Here is an 18,729-nt window from a genome sequence, read left to right as displayed (position 1 = left end):
ATTCTATCGTTTTTATGCTTCACACGTATACCATATTTCCCGGAGTTCCCAAATCTCCTAAACATGTTACACAGAGTGTTTCATTTTCTTATAAATGAAAAGTGAACATTACTAAAGAAAAATTAGTTGAGACACGTTTTACTATTATTTTCAGGTTAAGTTGTTGGCACTTGATTCTCCTTGTTACACGCGGAACTCGTGGACATTACCGGTGCACAGCTTTCAGCGGACAAGATAATGGTGAACTTGGAACTTCAGCATCGAACACCAGGAAATTGTGATTTTACATAGACAAATAGTAGTACAGTTGCACTTTTAAGATTCTGCACTTCATTCCCTTCAAATACGCTTACTATGTTACAATGAGGTAATAGGTACAAGAATGTACAAATTAATACGGATATGATATAACATAGTTAATAAGTATAAAATATACAGCTTTGTTCGCTGGTGTTCGTTGTAAGTTCAACTACATTTTGCCCACTCAGTGCTTCAGCGTAATCATTCGAAAGTACTGTAGTGATCTGAAATGAATTGTTGGATCACTATCATAGATTAGGTGAAAGATAGATTTTACATCTTATGGGAATTAGTGTCTCACGAACTGAAAAAACGGCTTCGTGAAAAATTAAACGTTCTGACGCGCACTCTGCATTTAAGAGCGGCGACTTTTGGTACTACGTCAGCACAATTACCGATGTCGGTAAAGATAGTAAAGTAAACAACAATAACGATGCGTTCAGAGTATAAATTGGGATTAGTTCCCGCGTTCACTTGTTACTTTTACTACTTAAGTGTGGATCCAAATCGATTCAGATTTGCGCTTTTCGTAGCATTTTCACCATATTCGTTTCAATTCTAACCGCTAGTAAGATTGCGATCTACACTCTGAATTGATAACATCGCATGTGATATGGAAATTGTAAGGAAGCTCGCAAGCCCCTCGAAGGTATGACGGCGAAACTTCCGAAAACCGGTCAAACCCGATTGGGCTGAAATTTTGCAAATAGCTTCATTTTGCATAAAAATAACGTTTGCGAGAAGGATTTTTGGCGACTCGAAAATTTTTTTTTTACCATTTCAATGTCATTCTCTATCTTACCGACAGAGCGGAGAACCAGGACCTTCGATTCGTACATGTGTTTAAAAAATCCTGTACGCAAAATTTGAGTCAAATTTAATAAGGAGAATGCATTGAAGCTTGGCCCCGTGTAAACTCACATCGGTTCGCTACCATGCTTTACGCGCCCGCGAGCGGGCGCGCGCCCCCCGCCCCAAACTAGCCCAAAACCAATACTAATACCCAGTATCAAGCTGATATCTCTTTCTAAGTTGATCTCTGTTTTATAGATTTTAGGAGATTAATAAGGAGAATGCACTGAATAACTGTTGAATCCGATTCTCCGCTCTGTCGGTAAGATAGAGAATGACATTGAAATGGTAAAAAAAAAATTTTCGAGTCGCCAAAAATCCTTCTCGCAAACGTTATTTTTATGCAAAATGAAGCTATTTGCAAAATTTCAGCCCAATCGGGTTTGACCGGTTTTCGGAAGTATAGCCGGTATGACACAAAATTACATTGAACGATAGATCCATCGCACTATCAATGTAGAATAATGGAAGAAAGTACTTTTTATCTAGTTTTCTAGCTTCGGTAACTGTGTCCCCGTCTGTGATATGGTTGTTAGAGTCACTGTTTTCTAACAGAGAGTGCGCGATAGTACCATTGATTTTTCACGTGGTCGGTATATCAGTTCCCGTGACGCCAGGTCCCCTAAGATGCGTGTCTATCCTAGACCTCGTCTGTGGTGATTGGTCACACTATCAATCGCCCCAGGAAAGGGCGCCTTGTCCCGACCAGCGTTTTTTGTGCATTTGTGGTGGTAGTAGGGAACGAATCATCGTCGATTCTTGTGGCAGTCAGGTGCGGAGGAAGTTGTGTAAGCGGATAGGTTGATACGTTTACACTTAATCATCATGGCTCCGTTTGTATGGAGTTTTAGAGGGAACATCAACCGGTTATTAATCGATGTTCAAATACTACCTTGCCTTATCGTGCTGTTCGGACTATTTAATTTGTCTCTGTGTCTCTACGAGGATCAAATCGGGAAGTTCGACTGGTAATCGTCACGAATCCTTAAACGACTGTTGATCGTAGTCGTCAACCTCTTAAATAATGCAGCAGCATGCTTCCATGCTTTGACAGTGTATCGCTGATTAATCATTAAACGTACGATTTGTCGCTGATCTTACAGGAAGCAGAATTATGTCGGCAAAATTAAGTTCGCCAGCTTCGACACGGTGTCCACCGCGAAGAAGATCATTGTTGCTACTGAGGAGAATGTTATTGCGGCGCTAAATCTTAAGTCAGGTATTCCGTAAACATTTACTACAGAAACGTGCAATGATTGCGTATCATTGTTTCGCATTATGCCTGGATATTTACGATTTGTAATTTATAATATGAATTTCGGAAAAATAATCACGATGCACTCGGCATGTGTCTTCCATTTTCGATGTTGTATTTTTCGGTGTACATTTAACATTCAGCAAGAAAGGTATTAATTTAGATACAGTTTTAAAGAATGACTATAGTCGTTTACATAGTTATACAGTCAATGAGAATATACAATAACCATGGAAGATAAGTCTCGGCTCAGTTATTGTTTCTCAACATAAGTGTTATATACCGTCAAGGACCCAGCTCCTGATCAGAATCCAATTCCTAATCAGTTTAGGAAAATAAGCCAAATAATAAGCTTATTATGATACAAATTTATTCGAACAAATTACTAAATAATTATGAAGTATTTTGAAATTTATGCGCAGAATTTGATAGCTCATAGTAAAACACGTAAAGGTGATCTGAAACTGCTCCTTTTGCATTTTTCACTTTCAAAGTTAAATTATAAAGTAATTATTATGTGTGCACTTCTTTTAATACCAAATTAAAGATAAAACACAGATTTACTGAAATAACAAAAAAATCTTTTAAATTTGTTTTTCTTCCCTTTACACGTTTAAAAACCCGCGGTAGTTACTCTTAAGTGATCAGGAACTGGGTCCTTGACGGTAGGGTGCCTGTAATAAACATATAGAAGGGAAGAAATAAGTATAAAAAAAAAATAAAAGAAATAAGTTAAACGTTGAATTATTTAGGACAAATATTATGGAGGCGAGTGTTAGAGAAAGGATATGCAGGCCACATCCGTGCACTGGGCGGCGCGTCGGATGGAGATCTTGTTTCCGTGAGTGGAGGTGTACCAGCCATTGTTCGTGCATGGGATTTAGCTGCGGGACATATAATTCATGAATGGCCGATAGCCGAACAAAATCCAGATAGGTCTGTATTACTTCTTAAACTTAGTCGTTTTAAACAGATGGTTTCCGCTACTTCGGTTGTAACTTAATTGCGAAAGAAGATACAGTGTATATAAAAAGATATAATTGTTACTGGTTTTCAGACGTTTCTCTCCATTTATATCTTTTTCTACACTGGGATTGTACAGTGCTAACAGGTCCTTTTATCTTTATTTAATGCACAGTCAATAATATATATTCCACACGTTAAGCAATAATCTTTCTGTCATGTCAATAAATTACCACGCTTTGTGTTATTTTCACGTTACGTTCCAGTGCAAAGGAATAGACAAACTACTTTACAAGGCAAAATATTATAAAAACCGACACGTTTGAAATGGAAACAGTAATTAAGCGAATTAGCTAATTTAAATTTCTAATTGGGAATAGTTAACTTTAAGTATGTGAAGTATTTTTGAAATTCTTTGTATAAACACAATGTAATAGGAAACATTAGAAAGCGTCTTGTTTCCCATTCAAAACTGTCTCACTTTTTCATTATATTACATTTTATTCAATGTTCTATGTATAAAGGTATAAATAATGTCTATAGTCACATGTGTAAATATATTTCAGCAGAGTAATTCTTGTAATATGTTTTAACATTTACAATTTTCTATACCGTACAGAATTAAAGATGTAAAATGGCACATAAAGGATGGCACGCTGCATCATATTTTACCTATTTATAATAGTGGCGTCGAAGTTACATCTTATGACAGCAAAACGGGAGATAAATTGAAGACTAGGAGAGTCTCTGCGCCGTTCATAAGTCAAGAAACAGAGTAAGGGGTTGTTTAATTATATATAATATAAAGTATCTTTTATACCTTATCGAAGAATATTAGTCAAGTGAAATTCTGACCACTTTCATGCTTCTATTATTCTGGATTTTTCTATTATTCCAGATGTGTTCTAGCAGCTCCGTATCTAGCATGTTTGAAAGGGGACAGTTCATTGGCTATACTGCTTTTGGTACACTTGTTCGACACGAATGCTCAGCCACAATCAGTTACAATAAACACAATATTCGGCGCTGGTGCACAAGGTCCGTATCACTTGGAGTCTGTGCTCGGCGAAGAGCCTGTAGTATCGATTAGCGCAGATGGTAATCAGAGAAAGCGAATACTTCTCGTCCGGGAAGTACCTGTTCCTATTCTAAGAGATATAGCTGGCGATGCTACGCTCTACATTGTCTCGGTTGAAAATGACAAGGTGTTACTGGAAACAACATATAAAAATGGGGTGAGCATTTTGTTGCGATTTGCAGAAGAATTTCTTTTCGAGTATTATCTAACTCTGGCTTTGAAAACGCTTGATCGTTCGATTCTAGATGACAGAGATTGCAGCTATGGAACTCCTAACATCGAAATCTTTACCAAATCTATCAATGAGTTTAACACATGCCTCGTTACTATCGCCCACAATTATGGCTTCAGTCTGCCCCCGTCAAGCGAAAGGTGTAACTTGCCGTCACTTATTATCTTCGCAAGACCACAGCGTTGCGCTATTACAACATAATAAGTTAATATGGACCAGAGAAGAAGCGCTCTCTAGTATCGTGGCTGTGGAAATCATAGAATTACCAATGTCAGACAGAGATCAAGCGATCGAAAAGGAATTCGATCAGAAAGAGAGTAAGTATAAAACATAATATTCAGCGTACGAAGCATTCATTTAAGGTATAGCGGATACCTGCGTAAAATGGAATAGAGAATACTTTTGTTTCGAATTATTAAAGAAACGTTTATAAATAATACTATGATGGTTAATATAACAATTGTAACGGGGAAAGTAAAGAAACTTATATAGATATATTACAAGTAATTGAATTAAGAAGCCTTCGATGATATATCCAAGTGTTTCTATGCTCAGACACGAAACATCGTTAAATGTAAGTTAGGACTATTAAAGTGATAATATCATAATTCTTCGTATCTATACTATGATTTAGAGGATACTATTTGAGAAGCTTACTGTCGCAACTTGTTCGTAATAATGATAACTAAGCGATAAATGTATTTTTACAATTTATTTCATAACAAAGACATATTAGTTAAGTTGTATTAATTACCTTTCTTTTGTGAATGGCTGCTGGCAGGTATTGATGTAGACAGTTCATGTAAGTAGTGAAGCAGCGAGGGCTGGTTTGAAACTTACTTTGTCTTCCTGCTGTTCGTTAGTTTATTCGCATGTGTGAATTTCCTTTAGACCGTCAGCAAGACATAAAGCATATTCTCATCCTTGCTAATCGAGGAAATTTCTATAATAGTGCAATTATTATTTGCATGAGAACATTAACTGTTTAGTAGCTCGGCGATTAGATTTAATACGAAAATTGATTGTAAACGACATAATTAGATTTACCTTATCGATATAATTTGTATTTTAGTGTTCTGCATGAATAGTTGGAAATAACGTACATACCAGTATTATTCTACCTACAAATTTAACGAGCTTTAGTATATTACATTAACGTGTTTTATTAATATTGTAATTGTGTGCTACTTACTACTGTTCCAGTTTTACAATTAAATACTTCGTGGTTTTCCGTTTCTTGGCAACTACAATATTAAAAAAGCAATTTACAGTGCTATTACTGTACGTGTAACGTGCGTGATTTAACAATGCTTTTGTTGCAACCAGGGGACGTGTTGAGTATGATGTTTAGAAGAGTCAGCTCTCAGTTTAAACAAGCAAAGGCATTCTTCCAATCGATATTAAGCCTCACACCTCAGCAATCCAATCAACGGACTGATTTAGTACGGGACAAATTTGGATTACATAAAATGATCGTTCTTGTTACATCAGCAGGGAAAGTACGAGACTGTTGCTATGCTTACTAATTAATAGAACGAAGATAGTGTTGTGGTGCATTAATAAATCATGTTACTCGCAGCTGTATGGTATTGAAACCAGAAAAGGCGAAATTATTTGGCAACTTAGAGTGCCGAGTATTCGAGGTTTCGCTAAGAGATCTAACGCAATAGTTTTGTACGTGCAACGCGGTAGCAGACACTTCCCTTATCCGCCACAGTGTGCACTACTAGCAGAAGATAAAGTATGCTTTCTTCGCGCTAAAACAAAAAGAGGTAGTTTAAGCTAGATTATTAACTTCTAATCATTTTCTCTGAATACTTTAGAAAACAGGAGAAGGAGTTATATACACATTTAATCCGATAACTGGACAACCATTAGACGGTTTAGTAAAATTAGGATATAAAATAAAGCAATCCATGCTGCTGCATGTTACGACGGACGATTTTCTGCGAAGCATTCTTATTCTTGATGGCCGAGATAAAGCACACGTGTATCCTGAAGGCGCAACAGCAATCGCTGCGTCACTTGGCAAAAATACGTACATATTTACTGCTGACCAAACAACCGGCGAATTGTCTGGGTTTTCTCTTTCATACAGCACGTCCCAAGTGCGTGGAACTTTGAATTATTGAATTGCTTCTAGTTACCTCGTTCAAGAAGGTATAATAAAAAATGATTCCATTTTACAGGAAATTGTCGCTCACAAGGTGTGGGAGCTCCTACTTTCACCGAAGAACCAAAGAATAGCTCATGTTGTGTCGAAAAACCCAATAGAACGTGTTCATTCCCAGGGTAGAGTTTTAAGCGATAGATCTGTTCTGTATAAATATATTAATCCTAACTTAGTCGCTATAGTAACAGAGGGTGTTGGACACACTCACAAAAGTAAGTGAATTCAGAGGAACTGCAGAACAGTCATGGATAGATTCTATTTAATTGAAATATCGATATACAATAGTGTTCTCACTGTGAATTGTTTCTGATTTACAGATACACTTAATTTGTATTTACTGGACGCAGTCTCTGGAGCGATGATATTTTCTATTATCCACAAAAGAGTACGCGGCCCGGTCCATATCGTGCATTCGGAAAATTGGATAGTTTATAGTTACTTTAATGAAAAGAGTCGTAGGACGGAAATTGCTAGTTTAGAACTTTACGAAGGAAAAATACAGAGTAATACCACAGGTACCAACCCCCCATTGTCCTCTCTTTATCCACTCTTCAATTTCGTCCGTACAGATTATTATTCACATAATTATTTTCTGCCATTTTAGTGTTCTCATCTTTAACTACGACTAAATTGCCAATTGTAGAAAGACAAGCCTTCATTTTCCCCGCAGCGATAGAATCCATGCGGGAAACTATTACCGAGAAGGGTATTACAAGCAAACATATTATTGGTACGTGCCAGCCATTTAGATATAATACATTATTTAAACTCTGCCATTTAAGTATATGTCCTTATCTTTAATTACCTTAAATGCAATAGTGGCCCTAGCCAATGGTGGTGTATTGGAATTACCGTGGATGATGGTGGATCCACGGCGGCCTATTAATCCGGAAGTACGCGAAGAAGGTGTTATACCGTACATGCCTGAGATACCTATTCAAATGGACGCGATAATTAATTATAATCAAAGCGTCTTTAGGGTTTCGGGAATTCATTCTAGTCCTAGTGGCCTTGAAAGTACTTGCTTAGTTTTTGTACACGGTCTTGGTGAGTATCGCGAAATCGCGAATATTTCTATGCTCAATTCCATTAACTTGTAAATAATACCGTTACGTGTAATATGATGTTCACAGACTTATTCTACACGCGTGTGGCACCGTCTAAAACGTTCGATGTTTTGAAAGAAGATTTCGATTACTATCTCATTGTAATAGTACTGGCGGCACTGTTAATTGCATCGTACGTCACTAAGAAACTGGCATCCCAGAAAGCGCAGAAGCAGGCATGGAAATGATGTTTCGTTTCTTTAGAGAGCCAGTGCGTAACATTCTTGAATATCTGTTCGCTAACGGCAAAAACATTTTGCTAATAATAATTTGTAAAGGAAAAGTACTGTTTTATAAAAAGCCAGTGTTACTGCAAAGTGAATGTTAACGATTTATTATGTCACCTGAAGTATCTTGAACTACGTGTATATTATTTGTTCTTTTTGTCGGCACCGAGCTGCACACGCTAGATAGCATATTTCAGAATCTTTCGAAGTGTGCTAGTCATTGTATGACAAGAGTGGACCATGATCACTAATTATTAGATCATTAAAGTAACTGACAACATGCTCAAAATATGATTACTTTTCCGTTTACAATATATCTTCGTAGCGATAAATTTATTTTATATACGCATACATACAAAGTAATTTCCAATTATCGGACGCTAAAAGTTAAACTTAAATTTCTTTTCAGCTCTTCGATTTGCTTTTATGTCGCGATTGACATTCTTGCTAAACTTTTAATGTTCCTTCCTTTTTTTACCATCTGTTTTAAAAATTGCACTCATTTGGCAGCTTGATATTAGAGAATAATGCAGCTAATACACGGTCCGTTATAAGAAAATTGTTAAAGATCTAGTATTTAAAATCCGCAGTACACGTACCGTTGCAACGATCACATTTTATGACATGCTTCTTTGATTCTTCACCTTCGAAGAGACAAAAAAAATGAGATATTGGTCACGTAAGTGTTTTTAAAGACACAGAGCTGGGGAGTGATAATAGAGTGTACATAATAACACGTGCAAATTTCATTGTCTCTCCTATAGACATATTAATTTATTGTCAAATAATATCAACACTTGAATCGTAAAATTAGTGAAATATGACAGAAGAAAATTTTGAGGCGATTTCCTATTGAATAATCTTATGTTTCAGAGTCACGGCTCATAATTGCATTTACCAAACAAATACGATACGCAAAGTATTAGAAAAGTACAGAATCCGTACCTTGTAGATTTCGAATTTTCCGCATTTATAAGCATTTTCTTTTTGCTTTTGTTCATTATGAAACGTTTGTTAAAATATTGAATAATGTTGTCGAGCCGAGGGAAGAAGATTCGAGCTATCATATCACTCCGTAAAAACTACGTAAAGCAAAATGTATCACAGTACAAACAGGCGAGTTTATTTATTATGTATTTATAACTAAATATCGATTAAACGAATTATGCCATCTGTGAATAGTACACATACAAACATTTCTGTTTAGGATAATTGTTTGCTTTGTAGATAAATGTAAAATTTCGAATAGACGTAAGTTATTGTAAAAATAAGACCGTAAAGAGTAATGTCACGAATATGTAAAATGTGAAATATCATCGTGGAATACAAATTGTATACAAATAAAAGTTCAGAAAATTATTCTAGTTTTGTTCGTTTTAAATCCTAAATAATATGTTTATAAATAAAGTGAAGGAAATGTACACGTACAAATAGTATAGTACAGTTGCTCGTTTTTTACAAATCTGTAGGTTTTGTACAGTATTCTACAATATTGTAGTAATATATCTCATATATCGTACAAGTTTTATATACTTTACCTATTTCATACAAACATCTAGAATCTAGATTCTATCATATAATTCTATTTACAAACGAGAATCCTTATCCTGAATATATTTTAGAATAACTTCTATATTCTTATAATATTCATTTGTTGAAATATTCTCAGGTATCTGAAAATGGGATCGTTCAGTCATTTGGAAGGATCATAAGCTGTTTCGTAAAATGTAGAAATGTTTGCACAAATTACCATCAAATCTTTCGTATCAAACGTCGAGTTAGAAACAATTTTCGATATTTTGCGGTCAAATATACTGAGACACTTCACCCAGATAACATCCCCATTACAATCGGCAATCTCCTTATATAATTGAAGGCAACACGCCTACAAAAGAGAAATACTTATCGAAACGTGTATAAACCATGTCAATAAAATTAGAAATATTTTCTGTATCGTATTTTACTTGTAATGTAGGATGCTGATGTTTACTGAGATAGGGCTCAGCAATAGTCAGAATGTTCCACGTTTCTCGTTCGAGGAAATTTAAATTTTTTACGGTTTGGCCTAATGTAGATAGCAATTCCTTTTGCAATTTATAAGTCTGAGTAAATCTATAAATGTTTTCGCTACCCTTGTTGTAACTTCCTTTAGCAGAGGTGCTTAAGAACTTTGAAAGTGCTGGCAATACTTGCCTGAAAACAATTAATTCTTTCATCGTACCATAGTTTATAATACATAGTGAAACAGTAGAAACTTACTTAAGCGTTCTGTCTCGGATAAAATCTTTAGAAATGTGAGCGAGCAAATTTAATAACTGCCACGCTCGATTGATTATTAATACATTTTCGTCGTGAAATCTGTCCACTAATGGGTGCCAAAGCAAATGCACGATAGGTAATAGTTGGTTTTCCCATTCGGCTAAAATTTCAAGGCCCTCTTGTAGCGTTGCCATTGCAATTAGTGACTTTTGTATTTCCTTGGACGGTAAAAAATGTAAACAGTGCTTCATCACATCTTCGATCATTTTTATGTAAGGTGGTATTTTCTTCTTCTCCTCTGTAATTTATTTCATGCTCGTTATAAACTTGCCATGCGAATTAATTTCAGTATAATAAATATTCACCTTCCTCTATGAAATCTACTTGATCCGCATTTTCTAGTTCTACATTTTCGTCCTCCTGCAAATTAACTTCACTAGGATCTTCCTCTATTTCTTCATCAACCTTTTTCGATTCGTAATATTCTAACAGAGACTGAATAATTTTCGACGATCTACATTCGGCGCTTGTATCCCGTTCCTGTGTTACCGGTACGCGTTTGGGATTCGCTAAATTCTTTATACACACAGTAAACGTGTAAAACACTTTTAAAAAGGCGTAAGAGTTCTTCTGTTGAAAACTTTTATTCAGTTGCAAAAGAACATCTTCCACGATTTCTTTCAAACAGGGCAATACGTCCATTGTACTGTATTTCATGACGACCCCAACAACGTCGAGTACACCAGGATTACGTTCTACTCTGCGCAATTTTACAGTAACGTGGTATGAAAAGTAATCAACGTTTGCACGTAGGAGATCTCCCACTGTATTATATTGCTGGGATTCTGTAATCTGTTCGAGCGTTCGAGTCCCAACAAAACTGATCAAGCTATGCCCGCTGCCTAGAAATATATTTGGAGGAATTTTCATACACATAATTAAACTTACTCGATGAAATAAACAGTTAAAAATTACCTGCTCTTTCTATAATTAAGTATAAAGTCTTAAGAAGAAACCTATCATAATCACGTTTCAAGTTTTCTGCTATTAATCCCAATCCTTCCAACAACAAGCAACATTGCACAACATTATTCTGCGCAACGCGTAAAGGTGTATCTTTAGTAGCTTCAATTACCGGGTACCAAAGCTCAGGATTTATGTAAAACTCTACGACTTCTTTGTAAATCGATAGGAACGAGGGATCTTTGAGTGGAACTGAAATATTTAATCGGCTGTTAATATTATTATATTCCATTCATTATTTTAAGAAGAATATTGCTCTATTTACCATGTAATATCCAATTCAGTAACAAAATTAGCTCTTTTCTGTGCTGTGGAACATCGAATGTGAGACCAAGAATAGTATCCACTAAGATTCGAAGGTCTCCGAACTTCCCGAGATACTTGCATATTGCTATAACTTTCTCCTCGCACAAATCGTTTTGGATGAATTTAAATCGTCTCCACAAGTGTGATCCGTATAAGTACGCCGGATCTTCGAAGTCCCTGACATTTACAGCTTGCAATAGAGAAATATTACTGCAATCTATCTCTGACACGTACACAAGCGCTAACAGCAGTCTTCGAATATGTGGCGCGGACATCATGATGCAAGGCAACCTCTGTTCCCCGAGGAGTTTCAAATAACCAGCAATTTGATTTAAACAGCACAACTGATCACTATCATCTAAGAAACAGAAGGACATGTGGCTTCATTCGCAATCTTATATTTTTCGAAGTATACGCGCTGCTAAAAGTATGAAAATACGAAAATCGTACCAGACCTCCTGATAATCCTGGGTAACTTTGTGAGTAAATTATAAAAGTTCTCTTCTAATAATTCCACCAAAGGTTTCATACTCTTATTTTGCATATAATTTATGTTTATCGTATTTAGTGCTTTTTCAGCTTCCTCCCGAACTTCTGCAAATTCATCTTCAGATAGAGATATTAAATACTCTATTAATAACATAACATTTGGTTTCATATTCCTGTTTAAGAAATTTATGCAGTTCCATTTTAGAAATCGTTTGTAAAACCGGATGGGAATAAAATAAAAGTATTACCTGGAGCATGTCGCGAGCAATAAATGAATATTCTCAACTAGTTCCTTTCTAACTTTATAATGCGAATGGCTTTTCAATTCGTCCAATTGTTGCACGAGTATGTTAAGCTTCATTGAACTGGCATTAAACCACTCCTTGCTTCTTGTTGCATTTTTAAGATGTTTCTCTATCTCGTCACGACCTTTCACAGATGGCGAATCTTGTAAGGGATTGAAATGCTTGTCGTTTACTGTAACAAGCCTGTCTAACGATGGTGGGTCATCATCTTCTAATTTATCCTTCATCACAAGTGCCAGTACTCTACCCCAAGCTCTCAGCGCTACCTAAAAATGTTACATTAGAAATTAATCAATAGCTAACATCCCGAACCTGGAAATTAAAAAATTTCTGTAACTCTGTGAATAAGTATGTAGGGAATTCCCTCCTGATTACAACACAATTTTTGTTTGCTGCCCAAATTCACTCAAAGGGGGTGAAATTAACTTGGTAGAAAAATTAATTTGGTAAAAAAATCTTTTAGAGTTCAGGAGTTATGTCACAAAATCGGTAAATAACCGGACTTTTCAGGGGTAAATTCCACCCTCTTAGAGTGAATTTGGGCAGCAAACAAAACTTGCGTTGTAATCAGTAGGAAATTCCCTACATATTCACAAAGCTACATAATTCTTTGTATTTCCAGGTTCAGGATGTTCCCTCGTATGTGCTATAGTAAAATAATATTACCCTACCATTGTAAGTTTGTGTCCCTGTATTTCGCTACCCATAGCTATCTCCTGTAAACCACTAACAATGCCAGGTAGAAATAGCATAATCACATCAGCTATTTGATCCTGCAGTATAATATCAGATCTGTCTGCGTCATCGTCCACTTGACACAAAGCCATTACAGCTTCTATCGCTGTCAATCTGGCGATTGCAAAGATATATAATGAAACGTACGAGGATGTTTTGAAGAAGTAAAAGATAAAAGTTCTTCGAACGCATACCTAAGCGAACGAGACTTTTCAGTTCTTCCAATGGTTATGGATAATAATATTCCTTGGCCCAACTTTGGAGCATTTGCTCTGATATATAACGATTCTATAACTTCCATGAAACAAGAATGTATCAATGTCTTGATGCACGACAGCACTGCTTCTTTCAATTCTTCGTGACCTGCTATTACTGCAAGAATCATGTACATAAGAGCATGCAAGAAACTATTAACGATTTCGGTACCTCGCACTGACTGGTGCCAGAAAATGACTTGGATTGGTTGTTTCTGATAGAAAGGAAGATAGCTCTATAAGAATCAACCGATCCAAGTCATTTTTTGGCACCAGTGCAGAGTCAGTGCGAAGTACCAAATTCGCTATATACGAACTAAATCGTTCAGTAACGAGTTTGACTATATTTCTACTTACCCATAGTTTGTTGACTTTGATCATAGATTTGTATCAATAGGGACGAGTACACCTTATTAAAATACCCCAATTTTGATATCTTTGCTCTCGATAATACCGCCTGCACAGTTCTGACCAATTCCTCCTTCACAATTTTGCTGAAAGTTAATAAATGGTTAACGAAGTTCCCAGTGTTGCGTGAGATGTAACTTTAATTATTATGGCACCACTATTATTTATAATCTAATTAAGTTCACAAGCGGCGCATGCACATTCCACGTTACGAAGAAAATAATTACCTCAAAGTTTCATTCGGCAAATGGGTAAGTAAAGGGAATAAAATGTATTCAAATAGGTCCTGAATAACTTTATCCGAAATCCTTGGCAGAACATTAGCAACCCTACGCGCAGTATCTACACTCGGATTCTTGATTAAGGAATCACAAAATGGTTTTAGCACAGTAAATGCTTCCTGTATTTGATGGCGTTCCATTTTTATTCAGCAAAGAACGCGTACGGAGAAACAATGACAATTCTCAATCAAAGCCATCAATGCGCATACCTAATTGCTGTATACTGTATTCGAAAACATTAAACATGTGTTCGAAAGCTCGCGAACGTAAATATACAGGGTGTTACAAAATCGTTACTGATAAAAGCTAGTATACATAGTGTCTCAGAAATACAACGTCAAACATCGACTATTATAAAATTATCAGAATAATATTTCAACAATAACGTACGACGAAGTGAAGCCAATACAATATTTGGATAACAATTAAAATCAATCCGAATCACATTATTACATAGTAATTATTATTTCGAATTTTTCAAAAACATGCGAATCCTATTTAGTGTATTAAATTTGTGACCTAAACCGCAAAAGTTTCTTCTAATGATAATAATTAATATATTACAATACTTGAAACGACGATCGGAGCCTTTTGGAACGCCGGTGATTAAAGAATTGAACAAGTTGAAAAGTTCAATATCTCTGATTGGTTCAATCTTTCGTACTAATCGGTCATTGAAAAGTGCACGTAACTTTTTTACCTACAGCCAATAGAGTTTACAATTGTTACTGTTATTTTCCAACTGTCATTCGTTTAAATACATATTCGACGAGCAGCAAACGTTACTTTCACAAATTTCGCCGCTGATACAGATAAAGCGAGTTTTAATCTTCCGCTCGTATTTATCGTTGAACGATAATCACTCATTTACGCCGACGTTCGACGACGGCAGATATTGTTATGCGTGTTACTACATTAAATATTTACAATGTGATTAATCCACAGTCAAAGAAAGAAAAGAAATGTTGAAGTCAAACATTTTAGCATTCCTTTACTGTTTTACAACTGTTGCTGTTCTCGCTGTACGTACTGGATCTCTTTCTGTCATTCCGATTCTGTTTACTTAACACTACGTATATGTAATATTTAAAAACTAAAAGAGTGCCTCGATAAGAGTTCTCTGTTTTAAAAATTTTATGCCGCGTACGGTGGCCGTACGATTTCTTGTAATTCAGAAGGAAAGCTTTTAATTGTGAATATTTTTTAAGGCACTTTAACCTTAATAAAGTTAACGCACGCCTATGGAAACAAGTATCATTATGCGCGATTCATTTCCTTATTCTATTAGCGATTAATGGCTGTAATCGTATTGGCGTTTTCTTTCAAACAGGACACATCAGTGGTAAACGAGAAATCCTTCTGCGTTATTCAGGAGCCTTCTCTGCATCTTTTTTCCTACAACTTTACAACACTCGTAGATCCTGCGCAAGATATTACTTTGAATCACGATTATCCCAACGAGACTCTAAGAGTCCGGCTATGCGCTCCACTAAAGCAAAAGTGCAACGGGAAGGATGGGTACGGGATTTGTTTGATACGAAACAAAGAAGAGAAAGGAATAGGTTTCGATCGTTTTGTAGTTCTTTGAAATGCTGAAATTAACGCTGCGTTCTTATTAAGATAATTCTTTATTACTGTTATAGGAAAGATACCTCCAATAGTAAGTGCAAAAAGTGGAAGAATAATGTTCACATTTACAGGCGATGATTGTACGCCAGGCGTTAAATATAAAGTAACTATTCTCATGAAATGTGATTACGAAGCTGGGAATAATTCTTCTCCGCGACTATTTCCCCACGTATGTACGCATGACGCGAATTAGAGGAGTGAATAATTTAAGAGCGAATTTTTTAACTGATGCGACGTTATCAATGTTTCAGACACCAGAACAGTGTAATTTATTTATGATATGGAAAAGTGCACTCGCTTGTGGGCCACGGACTGTACAGAATTGCACAGCAACGAATAATGGGTTGCATTACGACCTATCTCCTTTGAGGAGCAGTTCGCAAAATTATGTTATTTACACAGGTGACAAGACGCCTCCGATGATAATATTAAATGTTTGTCACTCTGTGATATTTGAATACGATGCCCTGTGTCAAATGCGTTCGGGGGCTTGTTTACAGAATTCTTCGGGAAATAAGTATGAATGTAATTTCTATTCAGAGAATATGGATTTCGCGCGTAACTTTTAGTTGAAACTGCATCGTTGTGTCGTAGGTACATCAATTTGGGTGATGTGCGAAAACCACCGTTTTTCGAAGATGGAAAATTAAAGCTGGAATACGAAGATGGAGATGTGTGTAAGATGCGAAATATTACTGTACCACATATTAGGACCACTATTTCTTTTATATGCGATTTCGATGCCGTGGTAAGCTTCGGAATGTCAGCTATTTCTTACTTTCAATCCTCGCATTTCCTGCAAACGTTTGTTTACATTTATCAGGACACAATTCCAGAATATATTAAAGGAAGCGAAGAATGTCATTACCAACTGATATGGAAGACAACAGCAGCCTGTAGTATAGAATCTCTGCGTAATCATAGCGCGATAACTGCTGGGAAATGTACAGTGACTAATCCCCTTACAAATTTTACGTAAGATTATCTTGAACATTTGAATCCTAAATTACTGTGTATCGTATGAAAAGAATTTGTAACAAGTGATACGTTATAGGTACAATTTACAACTTTTAATGAACAATAGCTTTCTCACTACTGCACAAAACGGCATAGAGTATAAATTTGGAGTATGTACAGCACCAGCAAAAACGGCATGCGTATCAGGAACGGGTAATTAAAAAGAAAATGTCACATTTTACATTATATAGCAGGCTGCGTTGTAGCAACTTTTGTTCTTGGATTTAGGAGTTTGCCTTACAAAAAATGGCACGTCTATAGGAATGGTTAACACGAATTTAACGTGGCAAGAGGGTGGGCCGTATTTAAATTATACAGGCGGAGATCTTTGCGAAGATGGACGACGGCGTTATACAATTATTGCGTTTGTATGCGGAGTGGAAGGGTCTTCTGAGAAACCACTTGTTATGGAGCAAAGTCCTTGCCAGTTAATCATACATTGGAACACCAATCTAGTTTGCGAGAAAAGGGTGAAATATGATTGAAATTTGATTTAAGTATCTCAGTTAACATTTCAGAAACAGATTTAAAACGCAAGCTTTTATTCTATAGATAAAATGCGCTACAGTGGACGATGAAGTAAACTTAACTTCATTGATCAAGTCTACTAGTAATTATATCATAAAAGTGAACAAAACGGAGTTTCATATAAACATATGCAGGCCATTGATATCTGTGCCAAGTTTGACATGTGCACACGGAAGCGCAGTATGCAAAGCTGCGTTGAATTCCAATAATCAGTATGTAGATGAAATTGTAAGTAAAAATGATACTGGTTACTTTCTAAATCACGCGGAAAGTAACATGTAGATTTTTACATGAAATATTTGTATTTGTTTACAGAGTTTAGGGTTTCCAGAAGAAAGTCCTATGTTAGATAAAACATATGGAGCGGTATTGCCTTACGTAGGTGGATCACCCTGTCCTGAAAATCCAAGGAAACTAATTTCTTCAATTTTCACATTCCCGTGTCGATATGACGACAAGGTAAAAAGTAATCCATATACCCGCGCATATTTTTTACAGTACGCGAAAAAACATTGCAAGAGATGAGTGATGTACTTTTATGATTGTTTCTTCAAGGGCTTCCCAGAATTTAAGGAATACAAAGATTGTACTTATAATTTCGAGTGGAAAACAAGTCTAACATGTGGAGCTGTAATGGGAAAATTGTCTTCTCCTTGTATTATAAAAGATCAATTGCTTTCACACGAATGCGATCTCTCGTTATTGTACACAAGCGCTCAAATATATCATGTAAGTCTATCAACATTTAATAATCTCACTGAATATTCAAGTTTACAAAAGGAATCATTATTTTTCACATACATTCTGCATACATCCCTGTTCCTCTGAAACATCGATATATTATTAAACGCGCCTGCTGACGTTTTAAATAATTAATCGGCCATGAAACTGCAGGTAAAAAATAAGCAAGGAAAAGAGTACGCAATAAGCATATGCGGGGGTCAGAAGCTTTGTAATGGTTCCGCTATATGTCAAGGAAGCAACGGCTATGGGTCCTCGGTCAATGTGGTTTTCGATTATGGCAGAGATGTTATAAAACTTAGGTACTCTAACGGTGGGAAATGTGTAAATAGTAAGTAATGCATATTCTATCTCTCGACTAGGTGTAATCTAGCTTGTGAATTAACGTTCTGTGTTCCTCTTTTTCGTATTCAGATGCCTCAGATTCCTATTCATCAGAAGTGCGATTCATATGTAACGAGTCCATCGGCATTGGCGAGCCAAAGCTGTTATGGGTAAGTACGAATAATTATTTTAACCAGTTGAATCTCGCTTCATATTATTTGCCCAATTGTTAGCGTTTAAGTAT

General features: G+C 36.1%; 3 protein-coding genes across 4 annotated transcripts in view; 2 read left to right on the top strand and 1 right to left on the bottom strand.

Moving 5' to 3' along the window:
- Positions 1-1,850: 1,850 nt before the first annotated feature.
- Emc1 (ER membrane protein complex subunit 1) lies at positions 1,851-9,545 on the top strand. Of its 2 annotated transcripts, XM_076816825.1 has the most exons (15): positions 1,851-2,120; positions 2,256-2,371; positions 3,160-3,343; positions 3,990-4,145; positions 4,269-4,605; positions 4,694-4,997; positions 5,462-5,482; positions 6,007-6,179; positions 6,260-6,421; positions 6,504-6,788; positions 6,870-7,065; positions 7,171-7,368; positions 7,458-7,583; positions 7,673-7,900; positions 7,987-9,545. In XM_076816825.1, the coding sequence occupies exons 1-15, from the start codon at positions 1,978-1,980 to the stop codon at positions 8,145-8,147; spliced, it is 2,790 nt and encodes a 929-aa protein (XP_076672940.1). In that variant the 5' UTR covers positions 1,851-1,977; the 3' UTR covers positions 8,148-9,545. The 2 variants fall into 2 exon arrangements, with proteins under 2 accessions (XP_076672940.1, XP_076672941.1); XM_076816826.1 differs by lacking the exon at positions 5,462-5,482 and having other exon boundaries at positions 1,855-2,120.
- Positions 9,312-14,498, bottom strand: Tti1 (Telo2 interacting protein 1). Its single transcript, XM_076816799.1, has 13 exons — positions 14,193-14,498; positions 13,915-14,051; positions 13,498-13,675; positions 13,240-13,417; positions 12,512-12,834; positions 12,225-12,436; positions 11,734-12,132; positions 11,421-11,660; positions 10,811-11,347; positions 10,446-10,743; positions 10,151-10,379; positions 9,937-10,071; positions 9,312-9,859 (listed from the first exon to the last, which is right to left on the bottom strand). The coding sequence occupies exons 1-13, from the start codon at positions 14,384-14,386 to the stop codon at positions 9,773-9,775; spliced, it is 3,147 nt and encodes a 1,048-aa protein (XP_076672914.1). The 5' UTR covers positions 14,387-14,498; the 3' UTR covers positions 9,312-9,772.
- A 341-nt stretch (positions 14,499-14,839) lies between these two features.
- Lerp (lysosomal enzyme receptor protein) overlaps positions 14,840-18,729 on the top strand; it is a 28,497-nt gene continuing 24,607 nt past the window's right edge. The window contains exons 1-13 of the mRNA XM_076816827.1: positions 14,840-15,268; positions 15,577-15,808; positions 15,890-16,044; positions 16,127-16,392; positions 16,470-16,623; positions 16,699-16,850; positions 16,930-17,045; positions 17,121-17,362; positions 17,445-17,648; positions 17,736-17,879; positions 17,976-18,149; positions 18,315-18,492; positions 18,576-18,655. Coding sequence (XP_076672942.1) covers positions 15,209-15,268; positions 15,577-15,808; positions 15,890-16,044; positions 16,127-16,392; positions 16,470-16,623; positions 16,699-16,850; positions 16,930-17,045; positions 17,121-17,362; positions 17,445-17,648; positions 17,736-17,879; positions 17,976-18,149; positions 18,315-18,492; positions 18,576-18,655 — 2,157 coding nt within the window. The 5' untranslated portion in view covers positions 14,840-15,208. The remainder of the gene's footprint in view (positions 15,269-15,576; positions 15,809-15,889; positions 16,045-16,126; positions 16,393-16,469; positions 16,624-16,698; positions 16,851-16,929; positions 17,046-17,120; positions 17,363-17,444; positions 17,649-17,735; positions 17,880-17,975; positions 18,150-18,314; positions 18,493-18,575; positions 18,656-18,729) is intronic.

The sequence above is a fragment of the Andrena cerasifolii genome, chromosome 7 (assembly GCF_050908995.1).
Source record: "Andrena cerasifolii isolate SP2316 chromosome 7, iyAndCera1_principal, whole genome shotgun sequence".
NCBI lineage: Eukaryota > Metazoa > Arthropoda > Insecta > Hymenoptera > Andrenidae > Andrena > Andrena cerasifolii.
This window is presented reverse-complemented; position numbering and strand designations above follow the sequence as displayed.